We start from the raw sequence: 23,688 nt of genomic DNA on the forward strand, positions 1-23,688 counted from the left end.
TTTTGTTTTTTTAAGTTTATTTATTTATTTTGAGAGAGAGAGAGAGAGAGGGAGCACAAGCAGGGGAGGGGCAGAGAGAGAGGGAGAGACAATCCCGAGCAGGCTCTGCACTACCAGCGCAGAGCCCGATGTGGAGCTCGAACTCACAAACTATGAGATCGGGACCTGAGCTGAGGTCAAGAGACAGACGCTTAACCGGCTGAGCCGCCCAGGTGTGATTCCTTGGGGAAAGGACCAAGAACCCTTTGTGGATGTTTTGTGACAGAAAGTATCCGTGTATACTTATAATTAAGTATAATTAAATACCATATACAATATGGTATAAATACCATATACCATATTTAATTATGGTATAATTAAATACCATAAACAAATTAAATTATAACCGAGAGGAAGATGAGATTATTCCTACCAGTGGTTTTCAGACTGTCTATCAGCCTCTGGGGAACCAGGTAATGAGTCACCCACTCTGGGGCTCCGGTTTATGTCGGTTTGCCATGGCTCACCTAACAAATGACCCCAAACTGCATGGCTTAAAGCAGTAGAAGTTCTCTCCCGGGTCTGGAGGCCGGTCTGAACTCCACGTGTCAGCTTGACTCCCGCCGGTCCCTGCTGTGTCTTGGCTCGTAACTCAGGCCCGTCCGCTTCATGAGACTTAGGGCCCACTCTAACCCAGGGTGACCTCATTTTAAGGTCATATTCTGGGTCGCTGCGAACTTTTAGGAGATAATATTCGACTCAGTAGGAGTTCTTTATTTCTTTATTTTTTTAATTTATAGCCAAGTTAGCATATAGTGCAACAGTGATTTCAGGAGTAGATTCCTTAATGCCCCTTACCCCTTATCCATTTAGCCCATCCCCCCTCCCACAACCCCTGCAGCAACCATATTTATGAGTTCGTTCTCCATATTTATGAGTCTCTTCTGTTTTGTCCCCCTGCCTGTTTTTATATTAGTTTTGCTTCCCTTCCTGTATGTTCATCTGTTTTTTATCTTAAATCCCTTATATGAATGAAATCATATGATATTTGTCTTTTTCTGACTATTTCACTTAGCATAATACTCTCTAGTTTCATCCACATAGTTGCAAATGGCAAGATTTCATTCTTTTTGATTGCCAAGTAATACTCCAGTGTATGTATATACCACATCTTCTTTATCCATTCATCCATCGATGGACATTTGGGCGCTTTCCATACTTTGGCTATTGTCGATAGTGCTGCTGGGGGTGCCTGTGTCCCTTCGAAATAGCACACCTGTATCCCTTGGATAAATACCTAGTAGTGCAATTGCTGGGTCATAGGGTAGCTCTATTTTTAATTTTTTGAGGAACCTCCATACTGTTTTCCAGAGTGGCTGCATCAGTTTGCCTTCCCACCAGCAGTTCAAAAGAGATCCTCTTTCTCCACATCCTCGCCAACATCTGTTGTTGCCTGAGTTGTTAATATTAGCCATTCTGACAGGTGTGAGGGGGTATCTCATAGTGGTTTTGATTTGTATTTCCCTGATGATGAGTGAAGTTGAGCATTTTTTCATGTGTCAGTTGGCCATCTGGATATCTTCTTTGGAGAAGCGCCTATTCATTTCTTTTGCCCATTTCTTCACTGGATTGTTTTTTGGGTGTTAAGTTTGATAAGTTCTTTATAGATTTTGGATACTAACCCTTTATCTGATACGTCATTTGCATATGTCTTCTCCCATTCTGTCAGTTGCCTTTCAGTTTTGCTGACTATTTCTTTCGCTGTGCAGAAGCTTTTTATTTTGATGAGGTCCCAGTAGTTCATTTTTGCTTTTGTTTCCCTTGCCTCCGGAGACGTGTTGAGTAAGAAGTTGCTGTGGCCAAGGTCAAAGAGGTTTCTCCTCTAGGATTTTGATGACTTTCTGTCTTATGTTTAGGTTCTTTATCCATTTTGAGTTTATTTTCGTGTCTGGTGTGAGAAAGTGGTCCAGGTTCATTTTTCTGCATGTCGCTGTCCAGTTTCCCCAGCACCATTTGCTGAAGAGACTGTCTTTATTCCATTGGATATTCTTTCCTGCTTTGTCCAATATTAGTTGGCCACACATTTGATGGTCCACTTGTGGGTTCTCTATTCTGTTCCATTGAGTTGAGTGTCTTTGTGCCAGTATCATACTGTCTCGATGATTATAGCTTTGTAATACAGCTTGAAGTCCGGGCCTGTGATGCCTCCAGCTTCAGTTTTCTTTTTCAAGATTTCTTTGGCTATTCGGGTTTTTTCTGGTTCCATACAAATTTTAGCATTGTTTGTTCTAGCTCTGTGAAGAATGCTGGTGTTATTTTGAGAGGTATTGCATTGAATATGTAGATTGCTTTGGGTAGTATTGACACTTTAACGATATTTGTTCTTCCTATCCAGGAGCATGGAATCTTTTTCCATTTTTTTGTGTCTTCTTCAATTTCTTTCATAAGCTTTCTATAGTTTTCAGTATGTAGATTTTTCACCTCTTCGGTTAGATTTATTCCTAGGTATCTTAAGGGTTTTGGTGCAACTGTAAATGGGATCAATTCCTTGATTTCTCTTTCTGTTGCTTCATTCTTGGTGTATAGGAATGCAACCGATTTCTGCGCATTGATTTTATATCCTGCAACTTTGCTGAATATGGATCAGTTCTAGCAGTTTTTTGGTGGAATCTTAAGGGTTTTCCATATAGAGTATCATGTCACCTGCGAAGAGTTAAAGTTTGACTTCCTTCTGGCCAATTTGGATGCCTTTTATTCCTTTGTGTTCTCTGATTGCTGAGGCTAAGACTTCCAGTACTATGTTGAATAACAGTGGTGAGAGTGGACATCCCTGTCTTGTTCCTAACCTTAAGGGAAAAGTTCTCAGTTTCTCTTCCCACTGAGGAGGATATTAGCGTTGGGTTTTTCATATATGGCATTTATGATCTTGAGGTATGATCCTTCTGTCCCTACTTTCTTGAGGGTTTTTATCAAGAAAGGATGCTATATTTTGTTGAATGCTTTCCCTGCATCTATTGAGAGGATCATGTGGTTATTGTCCTTTCTTTTATTGATGTGATGTATCACATTGATTGTTTTGCAAATATTGAACCAGCCCTGCATCCCAGGTATAAATCCCAATTGGTCGTGGTAAATAATTTTTTAATGTATTGTTGCATCCGGTTGGCTCATACCTTGTTGAGGATTTTTGCATCCATGTTCATCAGGGAAATTGGTCTGTAGTTCTCCTTTTTAGTGGGGTCTTTGTCTGGTTTTGGAATCAAGGTAATGCTGGCTCCATAGAAAAAGTTTGGAAGTTTTCCTTCCATTTCTATTTTTTTGGAACAGCTTCAAGAGAGTAGGTGTTAACTCTTCTTTAAATGTTTGGTAGGATTCCCTTGGAAAGCCATCTGGCCCCAGACTCTTGTTTTTTGGGAGATTTTTGATTACTAATTCGATTTCCTGACTGGTTATGGGTCTGTTCACATTTTCTATTTCTTCCTGTTTCAGTTTTGGTAGTGTATATATTTCTAGGAACTTGTTCATTTCTTCCAGATTGCCCATTTTATTGGTGTATAATTGCTCATAATATTCTGTTATTATTGTTTGTATTTCTGCTGTGTTAGTTGTGATCTCTCTTCTTTCGTTCTTGATTTTATTTATTTGGATCCTTTTTCTTTTTGATCAAACTGGCTAGGGGTTTATCAATTTTGTTAATTTTTTCAAAGAACCAGCTCCTGGTTTCATTGATCTGGTCTACTGTTTGCTTTTTTGTTTGTTTGTTTTGTTTTCTTTTTCGATAACATTGATTTCTGTTCTAATCTTTATTATTTCCTGTCTTCTACTGGTTTGGGGTTTTATTTACTGTTCTTTTTCTAGCTCTTTTAGGTGTAAGGTTAGTTTGCATATCTGAGACCTTTCTTCTTCTTTAGGAAGGCCTGGATTGCTATATACTACCCTCTTCTGACCGCCTTTGCTGTGTCCCAGAGGTTTTGGGCTGTGGTGTTACCATTTTCATTGGCTTCCATGTACTTTTTAATTTCCTCTTTAACTTCTTGGTGAGCCCATTCATTCTTTAGTAGCGTGTTCTTTAGTCTCCAAGTATTTGTTATCTTTCCACATTTTTTCTTGTGGTTTATTTCAAGTTTCATAGCGTTGTGGTCTGAAAATATGCATGGTATGATGTCGATCTTTTTGTATTTGTTGAGGCTGAAATGTGTCCCAGTATGTGGTCTATTCTGGAGAACGTTCCATGTGCACTGGAGAAGAATGTGTATTCCACTGCTTTAGGATGAAATGTTCTGAATATATCTGTTAAGTCCATCTGGTCCAGTGTGTCATTCAAAGCCATTATTTCCTTTTTGATTTTCTGTTTAGATTATCTGTCCATTGTTGTAAGTGGGGTATTGAAGTCCCCTATTTTTATGGTATTATTATCAATGAGTTTCTTTATGTTTGTGATTGATTTATGTATTTGTTTGCTGCCACATTTGGAGCATAAATGTTTACAATTGTTAGATCTTGGTGGATAGGCTCCTTGATGATATAATGCCCTTCTTCATTTCTTGTTACAGTCTTTATTTTAACGTCTAGATTTTCTGATATAAGTATGGCTACTCCAGCTGTCTTTTGGCGACCATTAGCATGATAGATGGTTCTCTATCCCCTTACTTTCAATCTGAAGGTGTCTTTAGGTCTAAAGTGGGTGTCTTGTAAACAGCATATAGATGGGTCTTGTTTTCTTATCCATTCTGTTACCCTATGTCTTTTGATTGGAGCATTTAGTCCCCTGACGTTTAGAGTGAGTACTGAAAGATATGAACTTATTGCCATTATGTTGTGTTCAGAGTTGGAGTTTCTGGTGGTGTTCTCTAGTCCTTTCTAGTCTGTTGTTTTTGGTATTTTTGGTTTGTTTGTTTGTTTGTTTTTGTTTTTTGTTTCATCTTTTTTCCCTTCAGAGAATGCTCCTCAAAATTTCTTGCAGGGCTGGTTTAGTGGTCACAGACTCCTTTAATATTTGTTTGTCTGGGACATGTTTTATCTCTCCTGTTTTGACTGACAGCCTTGCTGGATAAAGAATTCTTGGCTGCATATTTTTCCAGTTCAGCATATTGAATATATCCTGCCACTCCTCTCTGGCCTGCCAAGTTTTTGTGGATAGGTCTGCTGCAAACCTGATCTGTCTTCCCTTGTAAGTTAAGGACTTTTTTTTCCCCTTGCTGCTTTCATGATTCTTTCCTTGTCTGAGTATTTTGTGAGTTTGATTATGATATGCCTTGTTGATGGTTAGTTTTTTGTTGAATCTAATGGGAGCCCTTTGTGTTTCCTGGATTTTGATGTCTGTGTCTTTCCCCAGTTTAGGAAAGTTTTCCTCTATGATTTGCTCACATAAACCTTGTACCTAATTCTCTAATTCTTAAATTGTGCTTTTTTGCCTTAGTCTCCCTCTTTTTTCTGCTTCATTGTTCTCCATAAGTTTGTCCTCTATCTCACTGATTCTCTGCTCTACTTCATCCATCCGTGCCACCGTGGCAACCATTCAAGATTGCAGCTCAGTTATAGCATTTTTTGTTTCATCCTGACTAGCTTTTACTGCTGTTATCTCTGCAGAAAGGGATTCTAATCTGTTTTCAACCCCAGCTAGTATTCTTATCGTGATTCTAAATTCTGGTTCAGACATCTTGCTTGTATCTTTGTTGATTAAGTCCCTGGTTGTCATTTCTTCCTATTCTTTCTTTTGGGGTAAATTCCTTCATTTCATCATTTTGAAGGAAGAAAAGGAATTAGTAAAAAAAAAAAATTTTTTTAGTAAAAACAACACAAAAAAATCAAATAATGCTAGATCCTAAGTGTATTTTGGTCTGGTTGTTTAAATGAGCTTGGTAGATTCAAGAAAAAAGGTAAAGAAAAGAAAAGAAAAAGGAAAAAAGAAAAAAAAAAGGAAAACGTTTGAAAATTAGATATAATGAATACAGTGAAGTAGAATAAAATGAAATGATGGAAGTAAAATAGAATTTAAAAAATTTTAAAAAACGTAGTGGAAAAAAGTTAAAAATCTTTTTAATAAAAATGGAAAACAAAAATAAATGTTTTGTCTTTATTCAAAAATAAGAAAAAAAATTGAATAGATGGATCAGTGAACAGACTGAAATATGATTGAAATTACATCGGTTTCCCCTAAAAGTCAAACTATGAAGTTTGTAGTGCATAAACTAAGCAGGCGGAGAGATTCTTGTTGTTCCTCAAATGTGCGGTTGCCTTTTGAGCAGGGCTTAGTGTAACGGCTCCATTCTCCACTAGGTGGCACTGCTTCACTTACTGGGGAGGATTGTTTTGGCGCACGTAGGCATGTATGCGCATGTGCGGGTGAGATGAAAATGGCATAACCCAGCTACCCGGTCTCACCCTGTCTCTAGTATCAGAACTCTGTGTTCTTCCCGACTGGCAATCAAGCCTCATTTGTCTCCAACTTCTGTCCACTCCCCGCTTTTATACTGTTCTTGACCAAGCCATCAGGCTGCCAAGCGGCACCTCCTCCTGAGTTTTATCTCAGATGGTGGCTGTGTTTCCCAGCCCCTCACTTCTGAGGGACTTCGGCTTTGACCTGTTCTGACCCTCCAGGGGAGGGTCTCACCAAGCAATGGCCGGGTGCCCACCTGCCCCAGAAAAAGTTCACGTGATTGTGTAGCAGCGTTTCAGTGATTATGGAAAATCACAACGCACATCTGGCACCGGGCTTCCCCCTTATCATCCTTGTTCCAGTGAATGTGGTTCTCCAGGGTCCGGTGGCACCTTTGCCTGTGTGGGGGCCACACAGCCTCTACCAGATGTCCTCCCGGCAGGGGAACCACCTCTCCTTCTGTGGCCCGTGGCATCCTCGGGCCACACTCTCTGCCCCTGGGGATTCGCCCTTCCCACCACAGCACCACCAGGTATTGAGCTGTGGAGCCTCAGACTCTGCGCTCCCCCTTTTTAGAGTCTTAATGGAATTTAAACCCTCTCCTTTCTCCCCTTTTTTGTTCAGTCTCTTGTGTACTCTTCCTCTTCTCTCCACGAGCAAAAACAGCTCCCTGCCCTCTGTGGCTTCTCTCTCCCCAGCTCACCTCTCTGCACCATGTACCTGCTGAGTTCTGTGGTTCAGGTTGTGCGTATCGTTTTGTTAACCCTCAAATCGGTTTTCTACGTGTGCAAGATGTTTAGTGTTGATCTGGCTGGCTGCATTTCAGGGACAAGAGACACAAAAAAAACTTTCCTTGCTGTTCCATCATCTTGGCCCCTCCCTCAGTATGAGGTTTTAAAAGATTTTGTCAGCCGTGTGGTATCTTTCAAATAATTTGTTTTCCTATGAGATTAATTTATTTATAAATTATTTGTAAGGCCTGGTTTTATGCCAGGTCTTGTGCATAGGTCCTGGGGCCGTAGGGGTATATAACACACCTTGCTTTCAAGGAGCTGGGAGGTGGGAAAGATAGGTGTTTGTCACCTGTTGCTGTACAACCACCCCCAAAACTTAGTACCTAAAACATTTTTTTATTTAAAAAAATTTTTTTAACATTTACTCATTTTTGAGAGGGAGAGACAGAGCATGAGCAGGGGAATGGCAGAGAGAGAGGGAAACACAGAATACGAAGCAGGCTCCAGGCTCTGAGCTGTCAGCACAGAGCCCGACGTGGGGCTGGAACTCATGAACCATGTGATCATGACCTGAGCTGAAGTCGGATGCGTAACCGACTGAGCCATGCACGTGCCCCAAAAGTCATTTTTTTCTCGGAATTCTTTGCATTGACTGGGCTCAGGTTGGGAATTCTGTTGCTCCACATGATGTCAGCTGATGAGCAGTCCCCTGGGGCCCATTGAGGCTGACGCACGCAAAACGGTTCCTTGACACCTTGAAGGGGATGGCTGGGCCTCTCTCTCCACGTGGTCTCAGGATGTCTCGGGGCCTCTGTTCCCCTTCGTCCCATCTCCACCGAGGGAGGTGGACTCCTTACAGGGCTGCCCGGGGCTACCAGAAGTGCCAGGGCAGCCTTCTGGAGGCATAGGTTAGGAGTGGACAGTGTCACTTCTGTTATGTTCTCCTGGTTCGGGCGAGTCACAGAAGTCAGCTGAGGTTCATTAAGAGTGGGTTTGCATAGGGCATGGATACTGGAGGACCACGGGGGCCTGGCCGGCTTTAGGGTCAAGCAGCACAACGTGGCACTTGGTGCTTACATTTGTAGCAGTAATTGTTACCCTGATGTAGTTGTCTCTGAACATATAGACGAGGGACGAAGCATCCTCCCTCTGAGAGGAGTCTTCCTACGTCTCAGAATTGGCCCTGAGCTGAGGTCAAAGAATGCGTAGGTTTTCAGCGTGTGAAAGACCGTGAAGACTCTCACTGGAGTTCTGTCCTATGTAGGGGAATAGCCTGGCCGATTTTTATGTGCTAGAAAGTTCCTTTTGGTAGCAGTGTGGAAGATGGACTGTAGGAGGGGAGAGGAGGTAGGAGGCTGTTAGAATAGTCCAGCTGAGAGAAGGCAATGTCTGGGGGACATATGACAGTGGTCATGGGAGAGGGACATATAAAGGGTAGAAGGGTAGGACGCAGCTGCTCACGAGAGGAGAGGCTTGAGGATGACTGAGGTTTGTGGCTTGGGTGGTTTGTTATTGTACAGTTAGCCTACTTGATGGAATTCTCATCATTTGGGAAAGAAACACTTTATTTGTACAGCTTTGTTCTGAGAACGTGCCTGATTTGTTAGCATTGGACCTGAACATCATCTTAGTCTTGCTGGAAGTCTTGATCTTAGATAAATGAGGAAACTAGAAACTAGAAAAATTAAACGATTGGTCAGTCTAGGTGTCTGCAGTTAGCCCCTCTGCCACAGTTATGGACTCTTGTCACTCGGCGTCTTTTGATTGGAGCATTTAGATTCTCCCAAGAATTTGGGAAATCCTCTACAGCAATACTACCCTGAACACCCCGTCTTAGCCGATCTGACACTGAGCAGGGTCAGGCCTGGTTGGTATTTGCTGGGAGGCCTCCTGGGAGTACTGGGTGCTGTCGGCTTAAGAGACTGGAGATCTCCAGAGCACTCAGCTGCCTTTGTTCCTGGGGCGGGAGCTGACAGGCATCATGAACAAGCCTAGAACCTTTCATAGCAATTCAACACAATAATTTTATGCGATTTCCAATAGATTTATTTTTGCTTTTATTGTGTTTTTTTTTATTTTATTTTATTTTAAATTTTTTTTTTCAACGTTTATTTATTTTTGGGACAGAGAGAGACAGAGCATGAACGGGGGAGGGGCAGAGAGAGAGGGAGACACAGAATCGGAAACAGGCTCCAGGCTCTGAGCCATCAGCCCAGAGCCCGACGCGGGGCTCGAACTCACGGACCGCGAGATCGTGACCTGGCTGAAGTCGGACGCTTAACCGACTGCGCCACCCAGGCGCCCCTATTGTGTTTTCTACAGTGTGTGGGTCTGTGATTGATTGGGAGGGGGACCTATTGGGCCTTGCCCACCAGTAGTTTGACAGCTGCCGACTCGGAGCACGCGTGTAAGAGATGAAGTCATCTGAACAAGCGTGGTCTGATTGCAGCCCAGGTGCTGGTTTATGGGGAAAAAGGCCGTGTGGTCGTGTGCACTTACCACCTGATTTACTCCTAGGTCTTGCTGGGCCTGCGTGATACCAGTGATTCCATTGTGGCAATTACTCTTCATAGCCTAGCAGTGCTGGTGTCCTTACTTGGACCAGAGGTGGTTGTGGGAGGTGAAAGAACCAAGATCTTCAAACGCACTGCCCCAAGTTTTACTAAAATGGTGGACCTTTCCCCAGAAGGTAAGAATGATTAAATGGGCTTTTTATTTTAAATATTGTTGTTTTAACGAAATTTTTAACATTATACAAGTAAGGCAGGTGGGTTGGCTTCAGTCAGAGGATAGAGACAACTGTACAGAAAGCATAATTTCCCTCTCCCGGTTCCTTCTGGGTGTATAAGGTAATCAATTTTAATAGTTTAGTGGGAATCTTTTCTTCCTTTTCTTAGGCCCATAAAGATACACAGGTATCTGTGTATACACACACACACCCACGTATCAGATTTTTTAACAAAACAATGAGAAAATACTGTGCCCAATTCTGCAACTTAATTTTTTCGTGTAGTGCCTTTTCAGGGACTCGTCTCCAGGTCAGTATGTAGAAATGTCACTTTTTTGACAGCTGCCTAATATTTCATTGAATACATTTCATTTAGTGATTTCCCTGTTGGTGGATATTGCTTTCATTTCTGGATTTTTAACCACTACACTGCTGCAGTAGATGTCCTTGTACTTGTATCTTGATGTAGTTTGCCTTTTATTGCTAGAGGATAAGGTCCCACAAGTAGACTTACTGGGTCAAAGAATATATTTAAAATTTTATGGATACTCTCTGTCAGTTTCTAAAGGTTGTAGCAGCTCTTAACAACACTAGATGTTTAAGTCCTTTTGATTTTGATGGCCTCTTAGGTAAGTAGCTGTTGATTTTTAAGAACTTCAAGAAATACTTATTTCTGGCATATTCCAATTGGATATTACGTGGCACGTAGCAATAATTGCTGGTCTTTATAGGTTGTAAAAAGTCAAGAATAAAAATTTTGTATCAACGGCATTGCTTCTTTGCTCCTTGATACAACCCTGAATAGGATGGTGACCTTGTTAGGAAACATGGATCTCTGATTCAGTTCTCACGGATGGTGAATTAGCACAGAAACCGTTACAGTAGAAAAGAACTATCAGATAGACTTTTCTCTAATTCTCATGCCAGGAGAATTTATTTTATTTTATTTTATTTTATTTTTTTATTTTATTTATTTTATTTTATTATTTTTTTAATTTTTTAATTCAAATCCAAGTTAGTTAACATATGGTATAATGATAATTTCAGGAAGAGAATTTAGTGATTCATCACTTACATAGAACACCCAGTGCTCATCCCAACAAGTGCCATCCTTCATGCCCATCACCCATTTAGCCCCTCCCCCCACCCAACACCCTGGCAGCAACCGTTTGTTCTCTGTATTGAAGAGTCTCTAATGGTTTGTCTCCCTTTCTGTTTTTATCTTATTTTTCCTTCCCTTCCCTTCCCTATGTTCATCTGTTTTATTTCTTAAATTCCACGAGTGGAATCATATGGTATTTGCCTTTCTCGACTTATTTCACTTAGCATACTTTAGTTCCAAAAAGATTTCATTCTTTTGATCGCTGAGTAATATTCCGTTGTATATATTTACTACACCTTCTTTATCCATTCATCAGTCGATAGACATTTAAGACTCTTCCCATACTTTGGCCATTGCCGATAGCGCTGCTGTAAACATGGAGGTGCATGTGCCCCTTTGAATCAGCATTTTTGTGTCTTTTGGATAAATAACCTAGTAGTGCAGGTGCTGGATTGTAGGGTGGTTCTATCTTCAGCTTTTTGAGGCACCTCCACACTGTTTTCCAGAGCACTGCACCAGTTTGCATTCCCACTAGCGGTGCAAGAGGACTTCCCCTTTCTTTGCATCCTTGCCAACATCTGTTGTTTCCTGAGTTGTTCATTTTAGCCATTCTGACGGGGGAGGTGGTATCTCCTTGTGGTTCCAGGAGGGTTTTTAAAGCAACGCTGGCTTCCTGAGGTTTTGATAGGTCCAACTCTTCTTGGTGCTGATGAAATAAATCATTGTCAGCCAGGAACTCGAAGAGGGTGACGAAGCTGCTCCCTCACTGACTAGGATATGTTTGGAGCACGTTGAGTGAATGGAGTCTGTGTGGTACCAGGTAGTTTTGTTTTGTTTTTTGTTTTCAAGCAGAGTACACCAAACAGCAAATGAGAGATTTATTTGTATTTCATACCAGAGGAATCTGTAGGGGAGGAAGGGTTTTGGGATGCAGTTTTAGGATAAGGCTGGGGGCATCAGTCTCTGAGGGCAGCTTTGTTGCATGTTGAGTCCCCACTCCAATCTGTTTTATTTATTGGATGCAGTTTCCTAATTGTGGACTTTCTATAAACTGTTGACCTATAATCTTAGTAAGAAACCAAAAATGCACCAAAGTAGAACAGATGAATTTTTTTTTTTAATTTTTTTTTAACGTTTTACTTATTTTTGAGACAGGGAGAGAGAGAGCATGAACAGGGGAGGGTCAGAGAGAGGGAGACACAGAATCCGAACCAGGCTCCAGGCTCTGAGCTGTCAGCCCAGAGCCCGACACGGGGCTAGAACTCACAGACCGTGAGATCATGACCTGAGCCGAAGTCGGCCGCTTAACCGACTGAGCCACCCAGGTGCCCCGGGATGAATTTTTATTAAAATAGATTTTTCTAAAGACTTTCAGTGACTTAGCTAAGCTCTTCATCCAAGATGGCTGCCGAGCCCTGGTGACTGCCTGCATTTCATTTTTTGACGCATTTCAAGGTTATTGTTAAGAGTGGACCTTCTTCTGAACAACATGGGGGAATGCTGGGGAGGAGCATGTCCATAGGAGGGTACCCTTGGACTTTTTTTTTCCTCCTTCTGCTCCCTTGCAGTTTACCTATATGGTCAGACTTAAGAATATGGGATAATAATAGTGAGATTTATGAAAAGGGAAGAGAATTGGAGAAGGGAACATTGGTAAGAGACACTGGTAGCAGAAGCCTCGCGGGGAGGATGGTAGCAGAAGCAAGCAAGAAGGTGCTGGGCTTGTAGAGGTCAGACCCTGCAGGGCCCGGCAGGCCTCACTGTGATGACTTACCCCAGGCCCTTCCAGGAAGAGGAGGTACTAAGCCAAAAATTTTGCTGGAAACTTTTTGACCAATGTCCACTGTGGAGTATGAACTTTTAGGTAAACTGTTAAAGACAGCATTTTCTGGAAACAATTTTTTTCCCCAATTGGAAGTTAAATGTCTATAGCATAAAATTTACCAATTTTAACTGTATAGTTTTGTAGCATTAAGTACATTCACGCTGGCGTTCTTGTACTCTCGGACTTTTATTCTTAGTAGAATCAATTATGGTTTTAAATCACCAAAGTGTTCAAGAGCCGTTAACTCTTATAAGCAGGTATCCTAAAGGTTCTGTCTAATCCAGCTTCTCAGCTAGCTCTTGAATCCTTTCGAGTCCCTTACCGCCACTTAGACACTCAGCCCGTCCGTAAACAACCGGAGGACAGGCGTCCATATTCCGTAACACGTGTTTCTTCAGATATTTGAAGATGCTCTCTTCCTGCAACTTCTCTTTTGTCTGTGTTAAATACACCCATTTCTCTTAACTGTTGCCCACCTACCCTGTTAGAACAAGAAGCAATTTCTTAGCCCTTTTACTTTGGGGAGTTTTTATGTATCTTTATACTGTCCCATGTACGTCGTCATCTGTAGCCGGCAGGCTCAGATGCGCCAATCTTGGAGAACCCCTCCTCTGGGGTTTTTCTGGCAGCACGCCCAGCAGCAAGAAGCATGTGCAGAGCGATTGTTCCAGTACTCTTACACAGACAGGGAGAAATACTCCATTTATGCAGCTTTTCCACTGTTTGGATGAATGTTTTCCTGAGTATTAAGTTTTAAATTCTGAAAATTAAGGGCACCTTGGGAATACTGAGGCTGATTTCTCGTATCACTTCGGACTTTGTAGTCAGCTGGGGTCTCATCTGCTTTTCCTGGACTACAGGGTACCTACCGACCATTTCTTCGTGACTGGTGATGAGAGCTGGTGACGGGTCTTCGGTGCAGCATTCTCCAAATTGGGTCGGAGGAGGACAGTTTTGTTAGATGGCAGTAGGTTTTCTGTGAGAGACAGAGTGGCGTGGTTACGTTTGGGAAAGCGTTAGGAGTAGCGTCCGGCCGCGTTGCACCAGACTCCACGGCCTTGCCCACGTTTGAGAAATCTCTTTAAAATGAGGGTATGTCTGGTTGAGCACATGACACTTTTTGGGGGTGACACTGCCTGGCTTAGAACCTTTCTCTGTTTATAGACAGTTACGCAGTTACACCAATAAACGTTGAACATCTGGGAAAGGATCGGACGCTCCGCCTGCTGCTTCGTGTGCTTCCCTCAGAGTTCGGGTTAAGCATTTGAGTAACTTAGTTCTGTTACGTTCTACGGGGATTCTCTTTCGTAGCTACAGTTTAGTAGCCTGGATATTTCTATGAAATGAGAGCCAGACCTTGTGTGCGTGTTAACCTTTTCCTAAATATATGGCTTGCTCTTAACATTTTATGAGGGTAACTTTTGTACTTATCCCCACAGGTGATCAATATTCTCAGCCTATCAAATTCCCCATGAACGGACTCTCCGATGTGAAAAGTACCTCAGGAGACCGTGAAAACTTCCCATCAAGTTCTAAGAAGTCTGAGGAGTGGCCCGACTGGAGCGAGCCGGAGGAGCCTGAAAACAAAGCTGTCAGCATACAGATTGGTCCCGCGGAACCCCGCGATGCCCCCACGTCCCCGCTCCCTAACTTGAACACGGAGGAGGCGTCATGGGATGACTTTGAGCCCAGCAGCTTAGACAGTGAAACAAACGCAGGAGGAGGAGTCCCCGCTGTGAGACCTGGGGCCGCAGGGGGACCTGAGCCCATTCCTGCCTTGTTTTCACTCACTGAAGAGCCCAAGCCTTCGAAACCCGGCCTGTGCCAGAAGGCCGGTCTTGCGCCAAGCAGGGATGACCCAGGCCACACCGAGCCCCCAAAAGTGTCACCAGAAGGACGCCTTAAGGTTCCATCTGAACTGGGTTTAGGAGAGGAGTTCACCATTCAAGTGAAAAAGAAGCCAGTACGAGATCCAGAGTTGGACTGGTTTGCGGATATGATCCCAGAAATTAAGCCTTCGGCTGCTATTCTCATTTTGCCTGAACTGAGGACAGAAATGATGGTTTCCGGCAAGGATGACGTCCCACCAGTGATGCAGTTTTCCTCGAAATTCGCTGCAGCAGACCTTACCGAGGTGAGGATCGGTAAATCGCGTCGCTAGCGTCAGGGCGTCCTTGTCCGTGCCGGTTGCCCGGTCTCGTTTGTCACGCCTGCCGTTTTCCCAGGGAGGGAAGCGACTGATGCGCTCAGCTGTTTAAAATGAGGATACGGGCAGTTCCTGTACCCGAGGGCTTTCCTTCCCCAGAAGGATGTAGCCTGCTCAGCAAAGTGTTTAACTGGCCACTGGTTATGACCAGGATAATCTCTTTATGGGGAGAGGGATTAAGCCAAGAATAGGGTGTCTTCAGATTGATTTTGGATTGATACGGTCCTCGGGAGGTTATCTTACAAAGCTGTGGCTTTATGATTCTGGAACCAAAGCGATCCTCCCCTCAGCTTCCTGTTCACGGGAGGGAGGGAGTGTACTGAGCACGAGGAAGTCTGTTCTGGCGTCGAAAGGCAAGCGTTAGGCTCCTTTCGATTCGGAAATGACTGGTTTCAGCAGGCTGCCCTTGGTTTGCTTTATCTTTGCTGCAGGGAGAGTCCGAAGGCTGGGGAGACGAAGGGGAGCTGAACTGGGAAGATCACAACTGGTGACAACGGGCGGAACTTTAGGGCAAAGGATTTCTTTAAAAAATCCAACTAATACCTCAAAAGCGGGCTCTGCAGACCGGAAAACCCAGAAGCACCGTTTTCCCCGCCTGTGCCAACTGAAGCGTGAGCCCCCGAGTGGCGGCGGGCGCCCCGGCACCGGTCCTGTGGAGGGGCCTGAGCGCGTCTGCCTGAGGCCAGTTTCTGTGAAGGGCAAGCAGCCGTGGAAAGGTTGAATTTACTGCTTGTTTTCCAGGACAATTCCAGAGGTAAAGAAAATAAATACAAAAATTCAAGCTGATTAGCTTAATTCTGTGCCATTTCTTTAACAGAAGAGTAAGCTTTACTACGAGATACAACTTACTGAAAAAGTTTTAGCTATAAAGTATATAAATGATTTTAGATTGCTGAGGTTTCCCTAGGCAGCTTATTTATTTGTTTACAGATGTACGAGTGAGGGGCCCTGTGGGGACCTGGGCAGTTCCTGACTGTTCCACATGTATCACGTTGTACCAAAGCTCTTCATGAGAAACCTCCCCCCTCGACCTGTTCTCTAAATAAATGTCCAATAAAGACTATTTTCGCTAGATTCAACTTTACAAAAGTTGTTTTATATGTGCTAGAAAACGCATAGTTCCATCAGTGCATTCACTTACAAAACACAGAGCAGGCTGACAAAGATGATTCTGGGGCGGGGGTTGGTCCAGTCCGTTCAGGGGCCACCTGAGAGTACAAGTCGTTTTAGCCTATCCATCCTTTCTTGGAGCATCTCCAGTTTCACTACAAGCCAGTCTGGAGCAGGAGACTTCTGGAGTAATAGTTCCACCGCCTCCAAGGCCACGGACGCCGCCTGTAGTGCTGACCCGCACTCTTCTTCCGCAGGGAGCTCACGACGGGCTCTTTTTGCGCAAGGCTGGCAAATGAGAATTTGCTGCGATAAGTAATGCCATGATACCCATCTCAAAGATGATAAAGAACTTTCTTTCTGGAGTTCTGAAACTGTGAAGTTTTATGTGCTAATTTTATTTAGTCATTGGTTCACCAGGGGAGGAGGGAACCACCACCCCTGCAAGCACCTAGAAAACTCTGGGAAGGCATTTCTGGTTAGTTCCACTAACATTAGGGCCCAAGGAAAGTAAGAGAAACGCCTGCCTCATCCAGTCATTTCCAGTGAGTTTCTTTGGGATTATCTTGCAATCTGTCCTGACAAAAAAAGCCCCAAGTATGAATTTTCTAAATGGTTCCAGTTTACTTTTTAATGCTAAGTTTATAAATGAGGAGAGCTGTGGTCTTTCGGAAACTTTTACGGCCAATTCCAGAAACTGTCAGGCTTTTAGCATCACCGCACTGGGGTGGGAACTGGGGCTGAGCCACCTTTTGTGATCACGGCCTTCCTAAGGAAGGTCATAATAAATTCGAGAGAGAAAAAAAAAAACATGCACAAGCAGGGGAAGGGCAGAGAGAGAATCCCAAGCAGACTCCGTAAGTCAGTGCAGAGCCCAATGTGGGGCTTGAACTCACAAACCATGAGGTCGTGACCTGAGCCAAAACCAAGAGTCGGACATCCAACTGAGTCATCCAGGGCCCCATGGTCATAATAAATTCTTGGGGGCTTATTTACACTGATATGTAACTTTCAGGCTCGAAATCTGTAACACTAAGTCTTTCCTGAAAACTAGTTATAAACAAACTTTTCTTTTTACAAAAGTTACAACTAAACTCACCAGAACATGGTTCATTTGGACTGCGATTCTATATACATGTGTAGATCAGTGCTCAAAACAATATTCTGAATATCCTTAGGGGTATCAGATTTCTGCCTTTTAATAGGTAGATGTGATTTCTAGACACTGCCCAGAATTATCCGGCTGGGTTGATGAATGAAGCAAGGGATCAGCCTAAGCATTTTGGAAGGTGAGTTCATTGGTTTTCCGTGGTTCAGAAACTACTGTTTGTCACTTCACTGATAACAAATACAGAACTTTCCCAAAAGTTACTATAAACAATTGAAAGTCCTGTTGAAAGAGCAGGGATAGTATGATGTTAAAACTTATTTGCAAGGGTGCCTGGGAGGCTCAATTTGGTTATATGTCCGACTCTTGGTTTCGGCTCAGGTCATGATCTCACAGTTCGTGGGTTCAAACCCCACACCAGGCTCTGTGCTGACAGTGTGGAGCCTGCTAGGAAAGAAGAAATGTGATTTTTAAAAGAGCAGCTATGGGGCACCTGGGTGGCCCAGTCGGTTAAGCGTCCGACTTCAGCCAGATCACGATCTCGCGGTCCGTGAGTTCGAGCCCCGCGTCAGGCTCTGGGCTGATGGCTCGGAGCCTGGAGCCTGTTTCCGATTCTGTGTCTCCCTCTCTCTCTGCCCCTCCCCCGTTCATGCTCTGTCTCTCTCTGTCCCAAAAATAAATAAATGTTGAAAAAAAAAATATTCAAATAAATAAAAAAAAAGAGCTACTGTAAAACAGAATTTTACATTTCTAGATCTATTTGATTATATTTTAAAAATATTTTTGAGAGAGAGAGAGAGCGCTTGAGAGGGAGAGGGAGAGAGAGAGAGAGGGAGACATAGGATCTAAAGCAGTCTCCAGGCTCTGAGCTGTCAGCACAGAGCCAATGGGGGCTCAAACCCACAAACTGTGAGATCATGACTTGAGCCAAAGTTGGTCGCTTAACCGACTAAGCCACCCAGGTGCCCCGATGTGATATTTTGATATTCAATAGGAGGCCAGGAACCATCCTGGTTTTTTTTTCACTTTTATCAGTAAGAAGGGCAGAATTTCTCTTAAAGCTTGACCCATACTATAAAGTCCATACCTGTAAAGATGACCACTTTGCTTCTTCTACAGCGACGTTAGCAAAGCGTTCCCAGAAAATGGCTTTTTCCTGTTTCACACGTTCCACCCTGGCAGCCGCGGTTTCATCTACAAACCCAGTCTGCCACAAATCGTGAAAAATCAAGTAAACACCAAGCATTCTCTAACAGAAAATGCTGTGATATTCAGAAAATGAGAAGACGCCGTGCATGTGTGTGTAAGCACCCAGTATTAAACTATTCTGGCTTAGCCTGTGAGCTAGGCAGGTTTTGGAAGGTGGACTCATCTGTAAATGCACCATCTTCGTGTGATTTGGATAAAATCACTCTCCAGTGTTCTCCTTCCCTACAGAAAAGCCGAAGTGTCTTCTTTCCAGGAAAAACTGATAGTCTGCGAACCTTCATTGTACAGGGTGAGAAACTGGTAAAAACAACATGTACGCACATACTTCACCAGCTGATGTGTGCGGTATACGTGCGTATAAACAGCCACATGGCCCAGTTTAATAATGGGCGTGGTACAAAAAAAATCAGTAGTTGAGCATAATGCACTTTCTCTGGTCTTCTAAATCTGTGGCTTAATGTTCTGCTGGTGTTGTAATTAGCCCCTTATGCCCCAGAACTGCCCCCATAGAAGTTCCAAGGTGTGCACAGACATGGGAGCCAAATGACTCAACAGTTGGGTTCTAACTATTAAAAACAGCTTTAGAAATGTCACAGTTTGGAAAACTAGGTCTTTGTTGGCGCAGGAAAGCCGTGTAAAATTCTACGTAAATGAGAGGAGTAAACACGGCCTCTCAGGCCCCCGGTTCTCCATGCGAATCTAGGAGGGTAACGTTCGGGGTCCCTCGGTCCTCTCACTGCCTGAACTCACAGCGACTCCGCCCGGTCTCTGACCTGTCATCTGGCCCCGGCTGTTTAACTTGTGTCACCCGTGTGCTGAGCACTATGAACAATTTAAGAAGATACTTAAGTCGGTTACAATCATACAATTTTAAAAAATGACGAAATACGTGATCCCACTATTTTGATCTACATAAATAAATACCTTCTCCAGAAAGGATACAACTTTGTTCTTGGTTTCTTCGGAACTGAGACACTGTGGGACTATCTCTTCATGATTTGTTCCCTATCAAAAGATTGATAAACGAGATCGATTTTAATATATTTCAACAACTTGCGAAGACAAATACATGAGTTTTAAGAGCAACTTAAGAATGCATTTTAAAAGAAAACTATCCGAGGACACTCAGAAGACCATCAGCTCACAGTCCCTTCAGGGCGCCTCAGGACAACGCAGCGTTCTGCACGGGCACGGCACTGTGAGCTTTAGTCACCTCTGCCCGGTCTCTGGGCCCCTTATGAGCACAGGCGTGACTGCACAGCGACAGGCAAGAAGGCTCACCTTCTCCATGGACCTGAGCTCGCGGGGCTCTGTGTTTATCTCCCTAACTCCTACGATAGTTTGAGATGAAACGTGTTACTCATTTCAAACTCAAAAATACTGTCTGGAAGACAGTGTCCGAGTTAGTAGGCCTGGTCTGAATGCTCGGTTCTGGTTGTTACCACCCTTGACCTTAGGAAAGTCCCTTCATTTCTCTATGCTTCATTTTTAGATCCTGTAAAATAGATCGTTAGCAATACTTCCTCCAGCAGAAAATTTTAATGACCAAGATCAAAAGTAGCTCAATAAATGTTTCTAGAACATTTTAGAATATTGCAAATATTAAACTGTTTTGGAGGTCACTATGATAGGTTGGTCTTATAATTACCTGGGCAAACTGAGTAAACGCCTCTAACGTATGTTGTTCTAGTATCCAGTTCCTGTCAGCTAACAGTAAGGCAAAAATAGAAGATAGGTTGGGCAGAATTTTGTCCTACAAAGAGAACCAAACCTTATTAGAGGAAAATCTCAGTAGAGTACATTCACTCTTTTTTATTTATTTTGAGAGAGAGCACGAGTGAGCAGGGGAGGGGTAGAAGGGAGGGGAGAGAGAGAATCCCAAGCAGGCTCCACACTGTCAGCAGGAAGCCCGATGAACCGTGAGATCATGACCTGAGCCAAAATCAAGAGTCAGACACTTAACCAACTGCACCATCCAGGTCCTCCAATATTCACTATTCTTAATGTCAGGCTTCCTTAATTCTGTCCCCGTGAGCACATACCAATCCACGTTAGGTCATGTCACTCCTTTGTTCAAATGCTTCCAACAGCTTCTCATTTCCTTCGGAGTAAAGGCTGAAGTCCTTACAATGGCCCGGAAAGCCCCACTACCGGTGTGTTAGCTCTATTGGCTTCCCTCCCTGTATCAGACACGCTCTCAAGAGGGATCAGGCTTACGATTTCCCCCAAGTGCAGGACGCTTCTTCCAGATACCCGCATGGCTTGCTCTCTCAGCTTCAGGATTTTACAGCTCACCTTGGTGAGGACGCCACTGCCAATAACCCGTTTAAAACTGTACCACATACACATTCTCTCTTTCCCACCCTTGCTTTCTTTCTCTCCAGAGCACATACAATATTTCATATGCTACGTCACTCCTTCTTAGTTGCCTTCTGACAGGCTGAGGGTGGATATTTATTAGTTTGTTCATTAATGAATCCCCAGTGATTAAAACAGCACCTGACGCACAGCAAAAACTCAGCAATATTTTTCTTGAATAAAATGTCATCTCCTGGCTTTAAAGGCTCTTATACGCTGATGAATCCACCAAATTTTTCAGGCCTTTGCTCTGGGGAATATATAATTTCTGCTAATAAACCATTTGTTCCACAGCATCTGGGCCCATCAGGGTGCATACCTATTCATGAATGAGACAGTATTTTGGAATTTATCTTATGCTAAAAAGACAGCTCGAATGCAAACATCTTTGGATACTTCTAAAAGAAGCTGTCAACATCTACCTTTCTCTCATGAAACATAACCTTGTGTGGTGAAAACAGTATGATACCATTTACTTGTGAGCAAATAAGAGCCCTTTAGAAACCAGCCAGTTAAATGTTTCTATTGCAAAGATTTTAATATCTACTGAGATAACATCCATCATATTTTTGCTCCAATTACATGACAAGGTTGTCATCACCCATGGACGTGAAAAAAGCCAACTATCTAGACTGACCACAGTAATAAGGAAGGCAAAATTCAGTTCAGGAGGTTGTATCTGGAAATTAAGTAGTATATTGTCAGACCCCTGCAGTATAATTTATAAGTAAATATCCATTTGCCAATTATATATACTTTGCAACATTTTCAAAAACATTGTCTTAACAAACAAGTTTTTCATGGATATAAAACCAAGAGTATATACAGTTTGATAAATTACCCAATTTCCTCATTATATACTATTCCCTAGAAGACAAATGTCTGCCTTCCTCAGAGACATTGTGTACTAAAGGCCAACTGGAATGAGACTCTCAGGCTACCGCCAACTCTAAATTATCTGTATGTCAAAATGTATTTTTCTAAAAAGAAAAAAACTTACAATGAGTTCTATTTTGACAAAGTCATCCTCTCTTCACAAATACATCCCCCCCCAACTTTCATTGTCAACAATCCACAGAATTTCAGACAGAAATCAGAAGCCTGAAAATTTTACTAATTCTTACAGAGATTTTGTTAACAAAAGAATTAAAGGAATTTGGGGAACAAAAGCACGAAGAATATTACCTGGATAGCTTGAGGTATAAAAAAATTTCCCAGAGAAGATACAAAATCAAGCACTGCCAAACAAACATGGTCAGGAGGCTCTAATTTAAGCAGTGAGGTCTGCAAAGTTACTACCTAAAGTGGCAAAGACCAAAGAACAGTTAGAGATGAAAACAAGTATTTTGTAGAGACCTAATGAGTAAGATTTTGATGGATGTGTGGAAGGGAAAACACAACAAAACCCAAAACAGCTGAACACTCAACAAAGCCTACACTTCACAAGTGGAATTTGAAGAAAAACAAATGCCTGACCTAATTATTACAGTATTCATCCTCCCAATTGCTGTTAAAAATAAAAAAGTATCTTCCTGAAAAATTACATACCAGTGCTCTCCTTTCAAATCCTTAATAGTTGTTCTGTGTTATAAATTATAGTGACGGAAATTCATTATTTAAAGCAGGGATCGGCAAACTTTCTATGAAGGGCCAGGTGGTAAATACTTTAGGCTTTGTAGGTAGTATGTTCCCTGCTGCATACTCTTTTTTTTGTTTGTTTTTTAGTTTTTATTTTACAAACCTTTAAAAATGTAAAAATCATCCTTAGCTCTTGTCCTATAAACAGGAAGGGAGAACCTAGCCAGGAAGCCATAGTTTGCCAATCCCTGGTTTAAAGGAACACAGAGATAAAGTCTCCTATAAAAGAAGCAACACCTAAATGAACAATTTACTTATGCTGAAATTTTAGAACTTTAGTTATGTGGGTTTTTTAAAGGTAGACACAATTCTATCAAAATTATCCATATTTGATTTTTCAAAAAAGATTAGAAACTTCAGAATCCACAAAGTCTGAGTCAATGATTTTACTGTATTCTCATTCTCTGTAATTTAGTTAATCCATGTTATGCATATAGAATTTGTAATTTACTTACTATAATACATATATACATATATTTAATATAATGTGAAAGAAATGAGGGGACCGCCCTAAGATAAAGCAAACCTGTGACGTCTACATTCAGTCCAGCAGGAAAGGGGGAACAAGCAAACTGAGCAACAAATCGCCAAAAAGGGCTGTTTCTACAAAGCTATTTTAGGTCATACCAGTTCAATAATTTCCTCAGCAAAGTATCAACAATTTGTTCACTGTTCTTACCTGACTTATCAGATGAGGATCTAGAGTTTGAATGAAAAATCCCAACAGTGAAAGTAAAAGGCTAAGTGTCTGCTGAACATAAGGTTGACCTGTTACCTTAAATAAGAAACACAAAATAATTTTGGTGAAAATTTTCAATCACATGAAAATAGCTACCTTTTAATGAACATTTATTATACACTAGGCAATATGCTAAGTGTTTTATATTACCTCACATATACCTTATAACTCTACGAAGTAGCTCTTACTACCCTCACTTTACCAAAAAATAAGAAAAAGGGGCAGAGAGGTTAAATAATTTGCTCAAGATCACATGACCAGAAATTCCATTTCTCTTCTCTGTAACTGTGGTTTCTATCATGATATGGTAAGCTAGATCACCAGCAGAGAGATCCTCAATGAATATTTACTGAATGATTTGTGAGGATTGGGGGAAAGCACTTCCTGAAGTTAAAATACTAAAGAAGGGAAATTTAACCATACGTAAATTTTAATGATAAACATTATCTGCAAAACCATTTCCATTATTTACCAAAAGTGTGAATGTTGCCTTCAGCTTCCAGCAGCTGGCACTACTCAAAGAAAACAAATGTCCTATTTAGATTGTTACACTAAATGTCATTTGGAAACCAC

The 23,688-nt window shown here is 42.3% G+C and overlaps 2 protein-coding genes across 19 annotated transcripts in view; one reads left to right on the forward strand and one right to left on the reverse strand.

Annotated features, from left to right (window-relative positions):
• SCYL3 (SCY1 like pseudokinase 3) overlaps positions 1–16,037 on the forward strand; it is a 43,008-nt gene extending 26,971 nt beyond the window's left edge. For all 8 annotated transcript variants that reach the window (XM_047077018.1, XM_047077019.1, XM_047077023.1 and 5 more), the window contains 3 exons: positions 9,610–9,781; positions 14,187–14,881; positions 15,385–16,037. In XM_047077018.1, the coding sequence (XP_046932974.1) occupies positions 9,610–9,781; positions 14,187–14,881; positions 15,385–15,444 (927 nt within the window). In that variant the 3' untranslated portion in view covers positions 15,445–16,037. The remainder of the gene's footprint in view (positions 1–9,609; positions 9,782–14,186; positions 14,882–15,384) is intronic.
• FIRRM (FIGNL1 interacting regulator of recombination and mitosis) overlaps positions 12,227–23,688 on the reverse strand; it is an 82,319-nt gene continuing 70,857 nt past the window's right edge. For 7 of the 11 annotated variants that reach the window (XM_047077009.1, XM_047077014.1, XM_047077012.1 and 4 more), the window contains 6 exons: positions 23,056–23,151; positions 21,924–22,037; positions 20,029–20,133; positions 19,305–19,385; positions 18,259–18,378; positions 16,028–16,351 (listed from right to left, as the gene is read on the reverse strand). In XM_047077009.1, coding sequence (XP_046932965.1) covers positions 16,151–16,351; positions 18,259–18,378; positions 19,305–19,385; positions 20,029–20,133; positions 21,924–22,037; positions 23,056–23,151 — 717 coding nt within the window. In that variant the 3' untranslated portion in view covers positions 16,028–16,150. Of the gene's footprint in view, positions 13,724–16,027; positions 16,352–18,258; positions 18,379–19,304; positions 19,386–20,028; positions 20,134–20,290; positions 21,058–21,923; positions 22,038–23,055; positions 23,152–23,688 lie in introns of those variants that run through there. The other 4 variants (XR_006961648.1, XM_047077011.1, XR_006961649.1 and 1 more) reach the window with 4 other exon arrangements.

This window comes from Lynx rufus, unplaced genomic scaffold (genome assembly GCF_022079265.1).
Source record: "Lynx rufus isolate CCGP_SWC_20201006 ecotype Redwood Valley unplaced genomic scaffold, mLynRuf1.p SCAF_15, whole genome shotgun sequence".
NCBI lineage: Eukaryota > Metazoa > Chordata > Mammalia > Carnivora > Felidae > Lynx > Lynx rufus.